The sequence below is a fragment of the Oncorhynchus mykiss genome, chromosome 12 (assembly GCF_057628025.1).
Source record: "Oncorhynchus mykiss isolate SJ-2025 chromosome 12, ASM5762802v1, whole genome shotgun sequence".
In the NCBI taxonomy this organism is placed as follows: Eukaryota; Metazoa; Chordata; class Actinopteri; order Salmoniformes; family Salmonidae; genus Oncorhynchus; species Oncorhynchus mykiss.
Genome location: NC_143033.1, coordinates 18,782,501 through 18,801,989, shown reverse-complemented (window position 1 = coordinate 18,801,989; position 19,489 = coordinate 18,782,501). Strand labels below are relative to the sequence as shown.

General features: G+C 44.6%; 1 protein-coding gene across 5 annotated transcripts in view; it reads right to left on the bottom strand.

Annotated features, from left to right (window-relative positions):
- Positions 1 to 1,030: 1,030 nt before the first annotated feature.
- The window catches only part of LOC100136065 (vitellogenin receptor), a 33,353-nt gene continuing 14,894 nt past the window's right edge, over positions 1,031 to 19,489 (bottom strand). For 2 of the 5 annotated variants that reach the window (XM_021622400.3, XM_021622402.3), the window contains 16 exons: positions 18,812 to 18,934; positions 17,058 to 17,180; positions 16,501 to 16,872; positions 15,957 to 16,079; positions 13,620 to 13,742; positions 11,063 to 11,182; positions 10,223 to 10,348; positions 9,657 to 9,828; positions 9,173 to 9,394; positions 8,950 to 9,068; positions 8,704 to 8,843; positions 8,137 to 8,278; positions 7,541 to 7,690; positions 3,912 to 3,992; positions 2,660 to 2,829; positions 1,050 to 2,428 (listed from right to left, as the gene is read on the bottom strand). In XM_021622400.3, the coding sequence (XP_021478075.3) occupies positions 2,393 to 2,428; positions 2,660 to 2,829; positions 3,912 to 3,992; positions 7,541 to 7,690; positions 8,137 to 8,278; positions 8,704 to 8,843; positions 8,950 to 9,068; positions 9,173 to 9,394; positions 9,657 to 9,828; positions 10,223 to 10,348; positions 11,063 to 11,182; positions 13,620 to 13,742; positions 15,957 to 16,079; positions 16,501 to 16,872; positions 17,058 to 17,180; positions 18,812 to 18,934 (2,342 nt within the window). In that variant the 3' untranslated portion in view covers positions 1,050 to 2,392. 5 annotated transcript variants of the gene reach the window in all.

The following is a 19,489-nucleotide window of genomic DNA, read 5'->3' as shown; positions in this document are numbered from 1 at the left end:
AAACACACATCAGGCCTGATGTCTACTGGCATTAACATGCAGACTGGAGTACGATGGAGGCAGGACAACTCCAGCTTAGATCCGGCCAACTGCACTATATGCTATTTCGTCGCTCGCCACCAAGTGGCTCTAACCACTCTCCCATGCAAATAACTGAATGGCAAATTCCTCCACGTCTCTGTTTATTACCTGCAATGGAACTTTGCTGTGACCCTTTAATCCAATCTGGTGCAAACAAACTAGTTTAAAAGTGCTCTTCAGGAACCTGCCCTCCTAGCTTTGTGTAAATTGCTTAATCCAGTTAGCCTTTTTGCTGTACACACACAGTCCACTGAAATGCACATTTTTATTTTACCTTTAAACTAGGCAAGTCAGTTAAGAACAAATTCTTATTTTCAATGACAGCCTAGGAACAGTGGTACTAACTGCCTTGTTCGAGGGCAGAATGACAGATTTTTACCTTGTCAGCTCGGTTGCTGGTCCAACGCTCTAACCACTAGGCTACCTGCCACCCCAAATATTAGCTTGAAAGATTGATCATCAGCCTCCAATATATTTTTAATAAGGGAAGGTAAACACTGTCTTGGTTGCCTGGCAGTATTAGATGGGTTGTCTTTGGGATGATGATGCTGTGCATGATTTCCTGTACATCAAAGCTGACTCTATACTGCCACCTGCCTCTGCAATTGTTATAGTCAGGCACAGCTCAAAATGCATTTGAAATAGGCTGTCAATCATTAAAATGGAGTAGCAATGCACTCTTAAATAGCTAATAGAGCCACTACCTTAGACATTCAACAAACCCTCTACACAATAGGCTGTAGAGATTCTCTACCCTTTTCTGGAAGTGCGCGCACTCGTTCACCATCCCCACACCGCATTTAAAAGCATTGAATATGTGCATGCATGACATTCTCACACCCATCATTCCTTTTGAATCAATAAGAGGTGTGTAAAGTGCACAATTCAGGAGAATGGTAAGAGAATCAGAATGTATCCCTAAACACATGGTGGTATAGGACAAGATCTAAGTTCTCAAAGTCAAGCAATGAGTTTTGAATGACTTATGGGTCTTGTTTTATTTGATCACGATACAGTATTTAGTCCCCATACTCTACAAGGTTGGAAAAGATCACAGCAACAGAACACCAAGGGTGTACTCGTAAATTCACCCTGGAGTGCGCTCTGGCCGTTTGTAAATTCAGAATTGATCCGAACGTTCTGATCTCACAACTGCAGTCAAGCACCCAAGCTAACTGGCTATAGTTAGCTAGCTACTTCCAGCCAAATGAGAGAACACCTCACTCTGACCAGTTTACTTGCCCTAGCAGAGCTGGTTAGGCTGTTCATGTTATCCAGAGCGTTGGTGACTAACTGTGGTGCTGGCAAGAATATAATGGTTTTTTTTTGCCGATGTTTACTGACACCGGTCATATTCAACGGGTGTTGAGTGTTTGTAAATTCATCAGTTATGCTGCGCTCTGACAAGAGTGCTCTGAAATCAGAGTAGATAGCCAGAGTGAATTTACAAACCCACCCTAAAATACAAAAGTTAAATGTAGTTTTAAATACATCTTACTCTACCCTGGTACTACAAAAATGTATACAATCTTATTTACAACGGAACATTTTATCAAAGTGCTTCAGTCCTGATTCTGTTCTTGGGGGAAGAGGGTTTATGTACAATATTTTACAAATGATGATGTAGTACCATCACATTCCCAATAGAGCTCATCTTCCCAAGCACAGAGTCGCATAAAAATTATTTAGAAGAATGTGCTTCTGGAGGTAATGTTCATAAGAAAAAAAAACATACATATTTTATACTTATATTTTGTACAGCCTAAAGTATGCTTTTAAATAAATATTCACAAAAATACATGTCCACCAGGGGACTGAAAGTCAGAACCAGGAACTCTGCATCACCACCCACACACGTGTTCTGAAGTAACACAAGGTTCTACTTACTGTATGTAGTAGAATCTGAAATGTTTTGGGGCTGAGGGAGGAATGGGGATATAGAGGCCAAGCTCCCAAAATCCCTTGACACACTAAGGCTGCGTTTAAACAGGAATGACAATTCTGACCTTTTTTTCCCCACCAATTGGTATTTTCATCAATCACATATATTTTTCAGAGGTGATCTGATTGGTCAAAATACCAATGTGTGAAAAAATGTTTTAAAAAATGTAAAAAAATTCAATGGTGCTGCCTGTCTAAACGCAGCCGGAGTAGGACACAATTCATATTCACACAAATGACAAACATCCCCAGAACTGATAACGTAATGCTTTTCAGAAGGCATCTGGATGCAACTCTGCTAAAGAAACGGAGGTCTTTGGCAAGGAGACCAAAGCGTCAGTAAACCGATGGGGATCATTTGGAAGGTTGGTTATGACAAGTCATCTTCTGTATTCACCACTGATATCTGGAAGGAAGACAAAAGCACAATGGAAAGTGGTCATTCACAGAGAATCTAACCAATTAATAAGGGCTAAAGTGGTCTAGCTGCCAGTAACAATCCTTGCTTAAGATAAGCAGTTTAGTGGGTGGTAAATGTAAGGTCATCAGTCACAATGCAAAATGGTTTGGAAGTTCACACAGGCAAGTAGTTATTTACGGAAGTGATGATTCCCAATCAATCAAGTAGGCTTCTTACTGCTGGGTATGTGTGGCCTATATTGGAGGTGTGCCTGCTGATATCAATGTTGAGGTCCTCTTCTGTGGTTTTCAGGTACACTGGATTGTCGAAGTTCATGCTCTTCTTATTCTTCAGCTGCCAGTTACGCCACATCAAGTAGCCTCCTGCTGCAGCCATGGCCAACAACACTGGGAAGAGGCCAAAACATAAGTAACACTGTATTGGTTTTAAATGGTTCAAATCCAGCTATCGAGAGCTACGGTTACCGAAGCACCTGTGCTACTCAAGGGTTACTTTAATAAATCATGACATTCAATCAATAACTACTTGATAGATGAAAATTGTCTGTTAATTGAATGATTAGAATATTCTGCCCTGAAACATATGATTGTATGGAATTGATTAGAATGTATGAAATCATAATCAATAAATGTATAGTCCTAGTCAGAATTAGGGTAAGACAATATGTCTTTATGGTATTATAAACAGACTTTCTGAGCTTGGTGCCGACCTGACTAGAGATTTGGGAGAGAACGGGGAGTACGTATCAAGGACAAAGTCACTATCTCTGTCGGCTGGGTAGTGAGACAGAGTGTGTGCATAGCAGGACAAGGTCACTATCTCTGTCGGCTGGGTAGTGAGACAGAGTGTGTGCATAGCAGGACAAGGTCACTATCTCTGTCGGCTGGGTAGTGAGACAGACAGTGTGTGCATAGCAGGCCATGTGTGTGTGTATGTTTGTGTGTATGTGTGTACGTAGCAGGACGTGTGTGCGTATGTGTATGTGCATGTATGTTTGTGTGTATGTGTGTGTGCGTATGTTTGTGTGTGCGTATGTTTGTGTGTATATGTGGGTGTGAGAAGTCAGTATAAAATGAATTGATTTGTATTCTTGACTTCAAAACGTTCCCGTGAATAAACATTTAACTTTGGTAGACTGGGCCTCTGTCTGTTTCCTTTTCTATCAGTATCTTACAAATCCTGATATAACAGACTGAGAGTAACTTAATTGAATTGGTAAATGAACAGGAGTGTAGAATTCTCCTGACACTACTATAGCTAGGAAAACCATTGAAGAATTGTCCATCCACCCATTTATCATAAAGTTGAGTGGCAGGCCTTTAGTGCATGATTCATAGACAACTGCAGGGGTCAAAGAGAGGCAGAGTGAGAGGGAAAGAGGCAGAGCGAGAGGGAAAGAGGCAGAGCGAGAGGGAAAGAGGCAGAGCGAGAGGGAAAGAGGCAGAGCGGGCTAGGCAGTATCACTTACACACAGGGAGGATAGCCCAGGCAGCTGTAGATCCTCTAGCTGTGAAGTTCACCTCGTGGATGGATGTACTGCTGTTGGCTTCTACAATAGAACATGTTAATCGAAGAGTGTGAATCCTTTGATGGACCATTTTATTTAAAAATAAATCTACCAAAATGTCATTCTGGTTCATGTCTGTTTTTCTTATTGGGGTAAGATCAGTTGTAACCAGCATGGACACATTGTATACCAAGCACAACCTTGAGAGCTTAAAGTACAATACACTTGACTAGTCATGAGTAATGATCGGTGATATGAGTCAGGGTAGTGACCGGACTTGCAAACAAGTGGGTGAATGGAAGGGGGTACAAATATGAGGACATGAGCTTTGTTTAAGGATATTTCCAGGTGGTCTGCTAACTGGGGTGGTTCTGTGGTCTGGCAACCCCTTGGGGGTCAGCTGGGCTCTGGAACATTATATGGCCATCAGGACCTGGCAGGTCCAGGCTGACAGACCAGTGTTTTGGCACAATCATAGTCTAAGGAAATCTACCACTTTTTTCAAAGGGCTCAATGTACTGGCTCAATCAGGCAAGAAGAACTGGGTCTTACCAGCAGGGACAGGTTTGGGGACAACATTTGGCACTGTGGTCGCTTTGAACGAAACAAAACACTGGGATCAGTGCAACAAAAGGAATCTTACAAATTAAAAACACCCTAAAAAAAAACCTAAAGAAATGACTTAAAAAGCAGGCTTATCCAATTAAATGCAATATATGTTACTGCGATTATGGTATAGTAAGTACTAGACCTTGGTTAATGTCTGTGGGTGAGAGCTTTACCCCACTAGTACCCTCTAACCAAATTGGACCAACATCGCAATCAAAATGAAAAGCATCAAGCACACGGCCAGATAGCCTAGCCTTCCATCAATAACCAGGCAAGACATTCAATTCATTCTGTTAGCTTCTATGTGGGTTTAAAACATGTAACTTTCTGGATCAAAATGATGCATGCTAATTGTAGAAGTCACTTAAAAGGTCTGCCTTTTAAAAATGTTGGGTGGATGGCATTAAAAGCTACTAAATCCACGTAAACATACCTGTGCTGTCAACCACTCCAGATATCTTTACATGCCTGACCAACTTCCCATCTTCACACCACCCCTAGTTGCAGGCTGCATGCTAACAGGCTAATCACCATGACGATAGGTAGCACAGAGGAGGCAGACCAGACAGTCATTCTAGTATGAAATTAACTCATTGACATCTAGAAACTCAGAACCCAAAGGCCATGAAACTAGACTACTGGGTCCTGATGCATGGCTATCCAGGCAGGCAGACAGTCAGGCGGTTGACAGCTTTACCTTGGGGGTGAGTGGGATGTATTAGAGCTTTCCCATCATCCTTTGAGGGAGCTGAAGGGGTCGCTGTCATAATAAGGGAGCAGAGTAATGCTTTGGCAAAACGTCAAAATCGAACATTTACATTCTGACTTCAGAAATGCTTGTTACCAAGCAATATATAGTACTTCATCATGTTACATTATGTCACAAAGGAATTCCTAGTGGAAAAACATGGAAATGGAGCAAAGCACAAATGCAAAGTATCATACGAGGACGTGCAGAAGTGATCCAAAATAACACCCATTTCCTATCCTACTGTCCAACTAACCACAGAACCTGAAAACAGTAAGTACTCCATAGGAGTGAAAACTGAAGGCGGCTTGGCTAGGATTATGAATGGCATGAATGAAATGAAGCAAAAATCATGTGAAGCAGGAGAGAATGATTGATTGAGATCAGACGAATCAGCAAAATATAAAATCACCATACTAGACTCATTACTGGGCCTAAATCACCTTTATTCATTTGATAATTTAATGAATATTAAATAGAGTAATAAATGTATAGGCTACCCTCTTCATGACACGTATAACGGTATAGTAGGTGCTAGATCTTGGCTAATGTCTGTGGGTGAGAGCTTTACCCCACTAGTACCCTCTAACCAAATTGGACCAACATCGCAATCAAAATGAAAAGCATCAAGCACACGGCCAGATAGCCTAGCCTTCCATCAATAACCAGGCAAGACATTCAATTCATTCTGTTAGCTTATGTGGGTTTAAAACATGTCACTTTCTGGATCAAATCTAAAAAGCTGTATATAAACCATTCAACAAGTGACAGGTGTCCCTCTTATTGGGCCCTATGTCACCCCCATTCCCTCCCCCAGTCCCCTCTGCGTCCTGGGTGGTTTATTCACTCAGAGGGAGTTTAAAAGCCTGGTGCCATCTCTACTATATACACAAACATCAGTGATCTGGAAGAGGAAGAAAAGAGCATGGAGACCAACGCAGCACACAGACTTCAGCAGAGCAGGGTGAGCCAGGAGCAGAGGAGAGCAGGGGGGGGTGGAGCAGAGGAGAGCAGTGGGGTGGAGCAGGGTGAGCCAGGAGCAGAGGAGAGCAGGGGGGTGGAGCAGAGGAGAGCAGTGGGGTGGAGCAGGGTGAGCCAGGAGCAGAGGAGAGCAGGGGGGTGGAGCAGAGGAGAGCAGTGGGGTGGAGCAGGGTGAGCCAGGAGCAGAGGAGAGCAGTGGGGTGGAGCAGAGGAGAGAAGGGGGTGGAGCAGAGGAGAGTAGTGGGGTGGAGCAGAGGAGAGCAGGGGGGTGGAGCAGAGGAGAGCAGGGGGGTGGAGCAGAGGAGAGCAGGGGGGTGGAGCAGAGGAGAGCAGGGTGAGCCAGGAGCAGAGGAGAGCAGTGGGGTGGAGCAGAGGAGAGAAGGGGGGTGGAGCAGAGGAGAGTAGTGGGGTGGAGCAGAGGAGAGCAGGGGGGTGGAGCAGAGGAGCGCAGGGTGAGCCAGGAGCAGAGGAGAGCAGTGGGGTGGAGCAGAGGAGCGCAGGGTGAGCCAGGAGCAGAGGAGAGCAGTGGGGTGGAGCAGAGGAGAGCAGGGGGGTGGAGCAGAGGAGCGCAGGGTGAGCCAGGAGCAGAGGAGAGCAGTGGGGTGGAGCAGAGGAGCGCAGGGTGAGCCAGGAGCAGAGGAGAGCAGTGGGGTGGAGCAGAGGAGAGCAGTGGGGTGGAGCAGAGGAGCGCAGGGTGAGCCAGGCGCAGAGGAGAGTAGTGGGGTGGAGCAGAGGAGAGCAGGGGGGTGGAGCAGAGGAGAGAAGGGTGAGCAAGGAGCAGAGGAGAGCAGGGGGTGGAGCAGGGTGAGCCAGGAGCAGAGGAGAGCAGGGGGGTGGAGCAGAGGAGAGCAGGGTGGGGCAGAGGAGAGCAGGGTGAGCCAGGAGCAGAGGAGAGCAGGGTGGGGCAGAGGAGCGCAGGCTGAGCCAGGAGCAGAGGAGAGCAAGGGGGTGGAGCAGGGTGGGGCAGAGGAGAGCAGGGTGAGCCAGGAGCAGAATGTAGGCAAACAGACAGACTCAGTCCGGATACAGCGGTCAGTCTTCACAAGCAACACATTTGAACTGCCACCCACAAACACCCTCTTACTTAGATCTGCCACACGCAGAAAGGGAGGGGAGAGAAATGCTTGGGTGACTCAGAAGCAGAATGAAAGGCCTCTAAAGAGACAGAGGGCTTCTGAAAACTCACTCAGCATCACAGCACAGTTTAACCCCTTACTGCCCCACCTGATGGGGCTAATGTTACAGTACTTGCCTGGTCTGCAGTGAAGGGCGTCTGAGGCTAGCGTCTGGTCTTGGGGACACGCACATGTGTACTTTGGGGAGTATTTGTTGATCTGTGGCGCTGGCAGGCACATGTAGGCACAGCCTCCGTTCAGACCCTTCTCATTGCACCAGTTTGTTCCTGTATGGGATCAAACGTGAGGAAGCCAGTTAGCCATTGCTCCATATTTCTAGGCTTCATTATGTAAAGTACCATTGCTACTTTGCCTGTAAAAAGTCAGATGAACTTCAGCACTCCTACATGACAGCATGTTTATAGCCAGTTATAGGTAAAGGTCAAAAACAAGGATCATGCCATGTAACGTTACTGTAAAGGAACAGCATATCACAGAGGGTTATAGGGGTCAGGGGAGTTGACTTAATAGGGTTACTTAGGAGTGTGGCGGGGAACTGTGAATGTCCGAGTGGGAGCCAACAAAGCCCTCCCAAGCCATTGTGTTCTAGACTAACCAACACAGCAGCTCAAATCCCTGTGTTCTAGACTACCATAGCCCTCCCAAACCTCTGGTCATGCCAACTCCTCTCCAAGCCCGTGGTCAGGCCAATGCCCTCATCTGGCAGCCTTACCGGACAGCTGGATTAGCTCATGGTAAACAATGATGTCCTGTGGCTCGTTCAGATTGCTTGCCAGGGTAATCACATCAGAGCCTGTGAACTTGTTTGCTCCGTAGATCGCCTCGTTCTCCCCATCTGTCCAGAATACTCGATCCTGAAACAGTCACAGTCACACTCTAAACCCCAGAGCAAATGCCAGCAGAGATGGCGTGGGACCCACGCTTCAGAGAAGGAAACCCCATTGAAGACTGAAAGGCAATTTATTCTAATACTCTGCCAGTAATTCTGTCAAATGCCACAAGAGGTCAATGTTATTGACCCCACACATAGAGCAAATCATAGACTTTACAGTTGACAGAAAACCAGTATGATGAAATCAACTAACTGCTTTAAACAGGGTTTCAGCAAATGACCAAGTATGAATGTCAATAGAAGCATGAGTTTGCTTGGTAAAGTGTTTGCTCTACTCTGTAACATCAACACATAAGAAAACCAATCTCAAACATCAACTGCCCTGCCAATATACTACATGTAAACCATCCCAACATCAGGGCGCCTCCTTGCATCCCATAGTCGCACCTCGAACACAGTGAGCGCAAAGGGGTGAGCCAGGTAGTCTGGGGACTGCAGCACTTTCCTACGGTTGTCGCCGTTCAGGTCCACGCTACAGAGCATGTGCAGCTTGGAGTCCACCCAGTACAGTCTGCTCTTGATCAGGTCTGAGAAGGGAAGGAAATTCATAGGTTTATCAAACCCTGTAGCCGTGAAAGCAGTTGAACCTCTTCAAAACGTTAAATGTAAATGAGGTTTAACAGTCTGACCCACCTAGAGTGATTCCATTGGGCCACTGAATATCAGTCTGGACCAGGACCTGCCTGTCAACCCCGTTCATACCAGACTTCTCAATCTTCGCTGGTTCACCCCAGTCTGACCAATAGAGGAATCTAGAACACCAGCCGAGAGAAGATCAGTAGCTCAAATTATGAGGGTACAAAAAAATAAAAGAGGAAACAGAAATTTGGACCCCAATACAATATAGTAACTTTACCCAGAGAGTGGATCCACAGCGATGGACGCAGGCTCTTTCAAACCACTGCTGAAGAGAACCTTCCGCTTGGTGCCGTTGAAGTTGGCCACTTCAATGGTCTTGGTGCCGAGGTCTGACCAGTAGATGTTGTTATAGATCCAGTCCACAGCGATCCCCACAGGTGTCACATTATCAATCACCTTCACATGACTTCCTACATCTCCTCTCTTATCCAACACCGTGCTAAATGGGGGGTGAGAAACATGTCAGTATTTGGTATGAGTTTCCCCATAATGACCCCAAACCCTTGTTCATAGTGTTGGAGGTTGAATAGCTGGTCAGTGGACATATGCTCAGTGAACTTTACCCTTCTTGGTGCTTACTATGTAAAATGCTTTCAAAAACAAATAGCAACAAGATGTCAGGGTAAGGTGAAGAAAGTCTTATCATGGGGGCAATCTCTGGGGTTTCAACCTCATCTTATGGGGCTGGGACTTGTCTCTACCTAAAGATGGCCCTCTGGCTCAGGTCTGCCCAGAAGATCCTCTGCTGGGTGAAGTCTGCATCCAGTGCCACTGTGTTCCGCAGCTGCTCCACAATCTGGGTGTACTCCCTCCGCTCCAGACCCAGCTTCCGGATGTCCCGGCGGTTAGTGAAGATAAGACAGGGTTCCTTGCCTTGTGGGGAGGAGAGGGAGTCACAGACACTCTAATAATGACAATGCAATGGAGCCCTTTAGGTCTGTTCTGTCCTCATGTTAGAACAACTGATCACAAGTCAGTCAGACGGCACCAAAACATCCCAGCTGCACTTCTCAGATCAAGGTTGTTTTAGTAAATGACATCACTGCTATTCTGTTTGAACTTGGATTCCAGCATAGTGGTGTATTAGAATATTAAAAGCTGCTTGAGAATTAAAATGCATTTATCAGGAAAAAATTTGAAGCGCATGTTGGATCTGATTAGCTCTGACAAATGAGTGATGCTACTTCCCTCTAGCTCTGACATCTGCCTCTACATGTGCTCCTGGGGCTACATTATGGTGTACACAGGACAGGGTGAGCCAACTTACCCACAGCCTTGCACACTCCTGTGGTGGGGTCCATCTGGTAGCTGTTGTGGCACTCGCACTTATAACCTCCCTTCAGGTTGATACAAATCTGACTACAGATCCCAGGGTTCATACATTCATTGATGTCTGCAAGGAGAGTGGGAAAAACAGGAAGTCACCCAAACAGTAGGAAGTCAAAATGAAGACACTTTGGTGAATACTAAGTCAAATGTAAACAGTGGTTGAAAAAGTACCCAATAGTGATACTTAAGTGAAAGTACAGATACCTTAATTGAAAGTTACTCAAGTAAAAAGTGAGTCACCCATTAAAATAGTTGGTTCTAAAACATACATAAGTATCTATAGTAAAATAATAAATCACTTCATATTCCTTATATTAAGCAAAGCAGACAGCACCATGTTATTGTTTTTAAAAAGTACAGATAGCCAGAGGCACACTCCAACACAGACATTATTTACAATTAAGCATGTGTTTTTTGAGTCCGTCAGATCAGAGGCAGTAGGGATCTTGATAAGTGTGTTAATTGGACCGTTTTCCTGTCCTGCTAAGCATTCAACATGTAACAAGTACTTTTGGGTGTCAGGGGAAGTGTATGGAGTAAAAAGTACATCAATGCTTTAGGAATGTAGTGAACTAAAAGTAAAAGTACAGATACCCCCAAAAAACTACTTAATTAGTACTTTACACCCCTCTGTAAGAGAGACAACAAACTGGGTGGATTATCTTCAAGTCTCAATATCCCAATGCAAAAGCCTTTCTTTTGTATGAGAGTTCATATTGATTAGTGTTAATCATTGTGTGTGTGTGTGTGTGTGTGTGTGTATATATATAACACCTACCGCCACAGGTCTTGCGGTCTATGAGCTGCAGTCCAGGGGTGCAGTCACACTCGAAGCCAATCACCATGTCCCTGCAGATGTGGGAGCAGCCTCCATTGTTCAGCAGACACTCATTCAGGTCTAAAACAGCATACGACAGAAGAAAAAAAAATCTCATCTTATTTGTCACATGCGCCAAATACAACAGGTGTAGGTAGACCTTACAGTGAAATGTTGGTTTTAAAGGCTTGTAAAGTAAGCAATGCAGTTAAGAAAAAAAATACAAGTAACAAATAATTAAAGAGCAGCAGTAAAACAGGGGGTACTGGTACAGAGTCAATGTGCAGGGGTACCGGTTAGTCAAGGTAACATGTACATGTAAGCAGAGTTAAAGTGACTATGCATAAACAGAGTAGCAGCAGTGTAAAATATAAGGGGGGCAATGCAAATAGTCTGGGTAGCCATTTAATTAGTTGAGGAGTCTTATGGCTTGGGGGTAGAAGCTGTTAAGTCTTTTGGACCTAGACTAGGTGACAATGTTCAGGGCCTTCCTCTGACACCGCCTGGTTTAGAGGTCCTGGATGGCAGGAAGCGGTGGTTACTAAAGCACTTCATTCACAAACAAAGGCCTGACTAAAATCAAATCACATCAGATCAGTGGACTGGCTCTGGCTGGCTGGATGACAGTGGACTAATGTGATTTCTGTAGTGTAGGATGAGTTGGATAAGAAGAATACGAGGTAGCCTCCATGGGACAGGTGAAAAAGATAAAGCTACAGTTGAAGTCGGAAGTTTACATACACTTTGGTTGGAGTCAATAAAACTCGTTTTTCAACCACACCACAAATTTCTTGTTAACAAACTATAGTTTGGGCAAGTCGGTTAAAACACCTACATTGTGCATGACACAAGGAATTTTTCCAACATTTGAGTCAATTGGAGGTGTACCTGGGGATGTATTTCAAGCCCTACCTTCAAACTAAGTGCCTCTTTGGTTGACATCATTGGAAAATCAAAAGAAATCATCCAAGACCTCAGAAAAGAAAGTCTGGTTCACCCTTGGGAGCAATTTCCAAACGCCTGAAGGTACCACGTTCATATGTACAAACAATAGTACGCAAGTATAAACAGCCATCATACTGCTCAGGAAGGAGACGCGTTCTGTCTCCTAGAATTAACGTACTTTGGTGCGAAAAGTGCGACTCAATCCCAGAACAGCAGCAAAGGACCTTGTGAAGATGCTGGAGGAAACGGGTACAAAAGTACCTACAGTAAAACGAGTTCCATATCGACATAACCTGAAAGGCCACTCAGCAAGGAAGAAGCCACTGCTCCACAACCACCATAAAAAAGCCAGACTACGGTTTGCAACTGCACATGGGGACAAAGATCGTACATTTTGGAGAAATGTCCTCTGGTCTGATGAAACAAAAAATAGAACTGTTTGGCCATAATGACCATCGTTATGTTTGGAGGAAAAAGGGACGCTTGCAAGCCGAAGAACACCATCCCAACAGGCAGCATCATGTTGTGGGGGTGCTTTGCTGCAGGAGGGACTGGTGCACTTCACAAAATAGATGGCATCATGAGGGAGGAAAATGATGTGGATATATTGAAGCAACATCAAGACATCAGTCAGGAAGTTAAAGCTTGGCCGCAAATGGACAACGTCCCCAAGCATACTTCCAAAGTTGTGGCAAAATGGCTTAAGGACCAGAAAGTCAAGGTATTGGAGTGGCCATCACAAAGCCCTGACCTCAATCCTATAGAAAATTTGTGGGCAGAACTGAAAAAGCGTGTGCGAGCAAGGAGGCCTACAAACCTGACTCAGTTACACCAGCTCTGTCGGGAGGATGGGCCAAAATTCACCCAACTTATTGTGGGAAGCTTGTAGAAGGCTACTCAAAACATTTGACCCAAATTAAACCATTTAAAGGCAATGCTACCAAATACAAATTGAGAGCATGTAAACTTCTGACCCACTGGGAATATGATGAAAGCAATAAAAGCTCAAATAAATCATTCTCTACTATTATTCTGGCATTTCACATTCTTAAAATAAAGTGGTGAACCTAACAGACCTAAGACAGGGATTTTTTACTGAGATTAAACATCAGGAATTGTGAAAAACTGAGCAAAAATGTATTTGGCTAAGGTGTATGTAAACTTCCAACTTCAACTGTATATAGTAGTGTACAAACACACCCATAGCCAAAATAGTGTATCAATCCCAATGTACTGCAGTCTAAAACCAGCGCATTATTACTTCAACTTGTGAATCAACAGTAGACAAGCTAAGCCACTTGAGTAAATGCACACAAAAATTGCATTTAGCAGACACTTTTATCCAAAACGACTTATTGTGGAAAACGACCATGTGTGCATACATTTTCCCAATGGGTGGTCCCAGGAATCGAACCAACTACCCTGGAGTTACAAGCATCATGCTCTACCAACTGAGCTATAGAGGACCACTCATCGTTCTTCATAGTGAATAAACAATCACAAGACGGCTCCATAAAGGAACTTATCCTCTCTGCTGCTTAATTAAACACAGGTTTGGCTCTCATCCACTTACTGCACTCATTGATGGGCTCGTCGCTCCAGTCTGGACAGTCCCGGGCCTTGTTGCACACTTTACTCATCTCTATACACTCTCCACTCCGACACTTGAATTTGTCAGGGCCATTGCACTGTGTCACTGGGTTGTGAAAGAAAGTGGCATTACAAAGTGGTGATAATGGAATGTTACAAAGAGGAACAGTGGAATAACAGAAGTTGGTGTAGGAGGTTGAGAGTCAGCCATCTGCATGGCCCCCATAGGAACAGAGGTGTGCTAAATGGTAGGTGCAGCCAAAGCAATTCATTTACGTGTTTCAAATCAAAATTGTATTAGTCACATGCGTTGAATACAACAGGGGAAATGCTTACTTAGAAGCCCCTAACCAACAATGCAGTTAAAAAAAAAATATATATATATATATATATATATATATACATACATACACACACACATGTATATATGAATAAGAAATAAAAGTACCTAAAGAACAGCAGTAAAATAACAGTGAGACTATATACAGGTACAGAGTCAATGTGCGAGGGCACCGGTTAACAGGGGGGTACCGGTACAGAGTCAATGTGCGAGGGCACCGGTTAATGGATGTACATGTAGAGTTAAAGTGACTATGCATAGATGATAACAGAGTAGCAGTGGTGTAAAAGAGGGGGGGGCAATGCAAATAGTCTGGGTGGCCATTTGATTACATGTTCAGGAGTCTTATTGCTTGGGGGTAGAAGCTGTTTTAGAAGCCTCTTGGACCTAGACTTGGCACTCCGGTACCGCTTGCCATGCAGTAGCAGAGAACAGTCTATGACTAGGGTGGCTGGGGTTGTTTACATTTTTTAGGTCCTTCCTCTGACACCACCTGATATGGAGATATCCTGGATGGCAGGGAGCTTCGCCCCAGTGATGTACTGGGTTGTTCGCACTACCCTCTGTAGTGACTTGCGGTCGGAGGCCGAGCAGTTGCCATTTTTTAGGTCCTTCCTCTGACACCACCTGATATGGAGAGATCCTGGATGGCAGGGAGCTTCGCCCCAGTGATGTACTGGGTTGTTCGCACTGCCCTCTGTAGTGACTTGCGGTCGGAGGCCGAGCAGTTGCCATACCAGGCAGTGATGCAACCATGCGCTCGATGGTGCAGCTGTAGAACCTTTTGAGGTTGAGGACCCATGCCAAATCTTTTCAATCTCCTGAGGGGTAATAGGTTTTGTCGTGCCCTCTTCAAGACTGTCTTGGTCCAAGCACACCATCGTTAGTTTGTTGGTGATGTGGATACCAAGGAACTTGAAGCTCTCAACCTGCTCCACTACAGCCCCGTCGATGAGAATGGGGGTGTGTGCGGTCCTCTTTTTCCTGTAGTCCAAAATCATCTCTTTTGTCTTGATTACGTTGAGGGAGAGGTTGTTGTCCTGTTACCACACAGCTAGATCTCTGACCTCCCTATAGGCTGTCTCCTCGTTGTCAGTGATCAGGCCTACCAGTGTTGTGTCATCAGCAAACTTAATGGTGGTGGAGTCGTGCCTGACCATGCAGTCATGAGTGAACAGGGAGTACAGGAGGGGACTGAGCACGCACCCCTGAGGGGCCCATGTGTTGAGGATCAGCGTGGCAGATGTGTTGTTAACTACCCTTCCCACCTGGGTGCGGCACATCAGGATGTCCAGGATCCAGTTGCAGAGGGAGGTGTTTAGTCCCAGGTTCCTTAGCTTATTGATGAGCTTTGAGGGCACTATGGTGTTGAACACTGAGCTGTAGTCAATGAATAGCATTCTCACATAAGTGTTCCTTTTGTCCAGGTGGGATAGGGCAGTGTGGAGCGCAATAGAGAATGCATCATCTGTGAATCTGTTGGGGCGGTATGCAAATTGGAGTGGGTTGAGGGTTTCTGGGATAATGGTGCTGATGTGAGCCATGACCAGCCTTTCATTAAACTTAATGGCTACAGATGTGAGTGCTACGGGTCGATAGTCATTTAGGCAGGTTACCTTAGTGTTCTTGGGCACAGGCACTACGGTGGTCTGCTTAAAACATGTTGGTATTACAGACTCGGACAGGGAGAGTTTGAAAATGTCAATGAAGACACTTGCCAGTTGGTCAGCGCATGCTCGCAGTACAAGTTTGAAGTCAATACTTCGATAACCTAATTACTGTAGTCCTGAAAGATCTAAATATAGTATTTATTGAGCATCTTTTGACCCAACTCATACAGGAATAACAGTATTTATGAGATGAGGAACACTGAAGCAAACATAACCTTGTTCAGGAAATGTTCTGTAGTAACAGAAACAGTTTTAGTTTTTCAAGTAGATTAATTTTGGAATGACATTACTTCTGGTTGAACGCACTCACAGTTTTTGCAGTTGACTTCATCGGTGCCATCTGCACAATCACGCAAACCGTTGCATTGTCTGCTGCCGTGGATACAGTTGCCGTCCTCACACTTGAACTGGTCCGGTCTGCAGGTACGAACAGCTGAAGAGGACACAGAGTTGTTAAACCATTAACCCTTACAGAATACACTAACAACCATGACCTTATTTACACTATCATAATGGAACCTACACCAATGGTTCACAACCTTTTTTGGGTCCTGTACCACCAACAGAATTTTGACCTACTCTGAATACCCCTGAAGTACCCACACTCATGTGGAGTTTTACCAGTAAGCCTATGGTCTCGACATATACCCCTGGTTGGGAATAACTGACCTGCACCATGATCAACAGATACACTCATGATAGCTGCTATGAACACTGAATATAGAGACAAAGATGCATTTTATGAAGAGCATTTTATTGCAAAATATATTTATTGTAGAGCAAAAAAAGCAACCAAAAACTGAGCTGGCCTGCTGGAACGTGCAGGTGGTCTGATTAAGCCTCTCAACACTTACAACAGTTGGCTTCGTCGCTGCCATCCTTGCAGTCTGGGTCCCCGTCACATTGCCACTTGCGGTGGATGCACTCCCCAGACCCACACTGTGTCTCGCTGGATGAACATTTGGCCGGCGGCGTGGGTTGGCGACCACATCGCTGAGGGGACTCATCCGATTGGTCCTGGCAGTCCACGTCATCGTCACAGACCCAGTTGCCAGGGATACAGGTGGCATTGCCACACTGAAACTCACTGGGACCACAGGAGGACGGAGCACATTCCTGCTCATCACTCCCGTCACCACAGTCATCCTCCCCGTTACAGACGAAGTTAAGGGAGATGCAGCGGCCGCTTGCACAGGTGAACTCCAGCGAGGCGCACGTGATGTTACCTGTGGGAGGGAACAGAGTACCCAGTACTGTGATGCTGATGTTGAAATCAACATCAAATGTGTACTCCTAAATGATCTGTTTATGCTTAGATTCATTCCAAAGCAGTAAATAAGTAAGTTCTGTCACACCTAGTAGTTTGTGAGGGACACCTCCCATCATACTGCTATCAGTAAAATCAACTCACCACAGCTCATTTCATCCTCTCCGTGATCGCAGTCCTTCTCTCCATCACACTTCCAGAAGACGGGGATGCATTGGGTGGACCCGGCCCCACAGCTAAACTCATTCACACGGCAGGTCCTGGTGTCTGCAAAGCACATGGATGGAGGGATTTAATTTATAGGCCTTTAATGCTTTGATTGAGATGGGAAATGCTTAACACACAGGACTGCAGGGTGGTGGTGGGCTAGGCCGGCTAATGGAGCACTGAGCGATTTATTGAGCAGGGGCACCCAGTCCAACTTATGCTGTGAAACTAATTTGATACATTTAAAAATCAATGCAGTGGGTACCCAAGTCAATTGAGCCATGTGTTCAACGTGTGTGTACACACTGTACGGTTTTACACTCCCTCAGTCGTTACTGGGTCTGTATCGTATAGATGAGATTATAGCCTCCACAACAACTAGGTTATTTTCATTCAGAGCATGTCTTGGAGCCCATTCAGAACATTTACAAGTGTCTATCAATAGTGGCTATTGATCCACCATACAATGCCTGTTGTTTAGAGATCAAACCTAGAGGAATTTCAGAGATGTCCATCCCTCATTCCCTTCTACAAGAATATCTATCAGGAACTGATCTGTTACTCATGCGATTGAAACAGTGGGTTCATGTGTAGCAGGGAGGTCTGTCTTGAGTGATCTGGTCAGAACGCTAGATACCAGATCAATGAAGTTCAATTTCTCAGTACTGCACATGAAAAAATGCTGGGCTTTATCAGTCAGAGAAAGGTCAGTTTGTGAAGCATGAGCCATAATCGAAGAAGCTAACTCCGACAGAGAGAGCCTAATGTAACATCACCAGTGGTGGAAAAAGTACCCAACTGTCATACTTGAGTAAAAGTAAAGATACCTTAATGGAAAATTACTCAAGTAAAAGTTTGACCCAGTAAAATGTTACTTCAGTAAAAGTATTTGGTTTAAAATATACCTAAGTATAAATCATTTCAAATTCCTTATATTAAGCAAATCAGATGGCACCATGTTATTTTATTTACAGGAAGCCAGGGGCACACTCCAACATCATTTACAAAAGCAGCATGTGTGTTTAGTGAGTCCACCAGATCAGAAGCAGTAGGGATGACCAGGAATATTTGGATGATAAGTGCGTGAATTTGACTATTCTCCTGTCCTGCTAAGCATTGAAAATGTAACAAGTATTTTTGGGTGTCAAGAAAACATATGGAGTAAAAAGCATAATATTTTCTTAAGGAGTGTAGTGATGTAAAAGTAGTCAAAAATATTAATAGTAAAGTACAGATACCCATAAAAACTACTTAAGTAGGACTTTAAAGTATTTTTACACCATTGAACATCAGACAGGGCTCAGACAGTCTAATGTATGATGGCAGATGAACCAACATGCTACTTTGGAAAATATTCTCATCTAACCAAATGCACTTTCAGGAGGGGATTGCTCAAAGCCAACTGCTTTATGAAAACGAAAGAAAATCCTGAAGAATTAAGAGTTCCTCAATTCCACAATATTTAGGTCTGGTAAACGGTGATATATTCTCTCTCTCGCTCACCCCCCCCCCCCCATCCATCCATCCATAGACAGAGGCTAAATATAATTGAAGAAATTTAACTTGACTCATGAAAAGTGAGGGCAATGAGTTGAAAACTGTCTTATACTGTATACAATTCTTAATCTAACAAACTACTGAATATGAATGAACAACATATTCCTATCTGGGGCTGGATCCACATGACTTACGGCACACTTCCACACGCTCGTCAGACCCATCCTCACAGTCTGGCTCTCCGTCGCAGTGCCATCTCTTGGGGACGCATTGGCCATTACGACAGACAAAGTCCACCTCTGCACAGGTCTTCCGAACTGCAAAGGCATAGAGGAAGAGTGTGTTAGAATGATACAGTATGCTAGCTTAGGAATCAAAATGGGAAGCTGACAGTAGGTGAAGCCAGTGTGTTTCAGAGTGAGGCCAAAAATGTGCTCCCGTTGGCTGCCCGCCAACCAAAATACCACAAATAAGAGCCAAGTCATACAGATCCAGACTAATCCAATATAATGATTCACAATGTGCCCTTTAAATCCTAGTCTGTAACCACTTTTCCATCCACGGTTGTGTAAAGTCATACCGTATAAACATTTAATTACGACAGCTGTGATGGAAACAGGAAGTTTCGTTCCAATTTTATAAATGCCGACAGAATTAGTTTGTTCGACATGGTGGGATCTTTTTGGGTCTGTAAAATTAATTGTGAGAAATTGCAATGGAAACACCTTTATGCACAGATATTGATATAATAACCCTCATATCGAAGTAAACTTGGCCCTATGGGACTCCCAATCACAGCCGGATGTGATGCAGCCTGGATTCGAACCAGGGACTGCAGTGCCATAGACCGCTGCGCCACTCGGAAGCCCTAA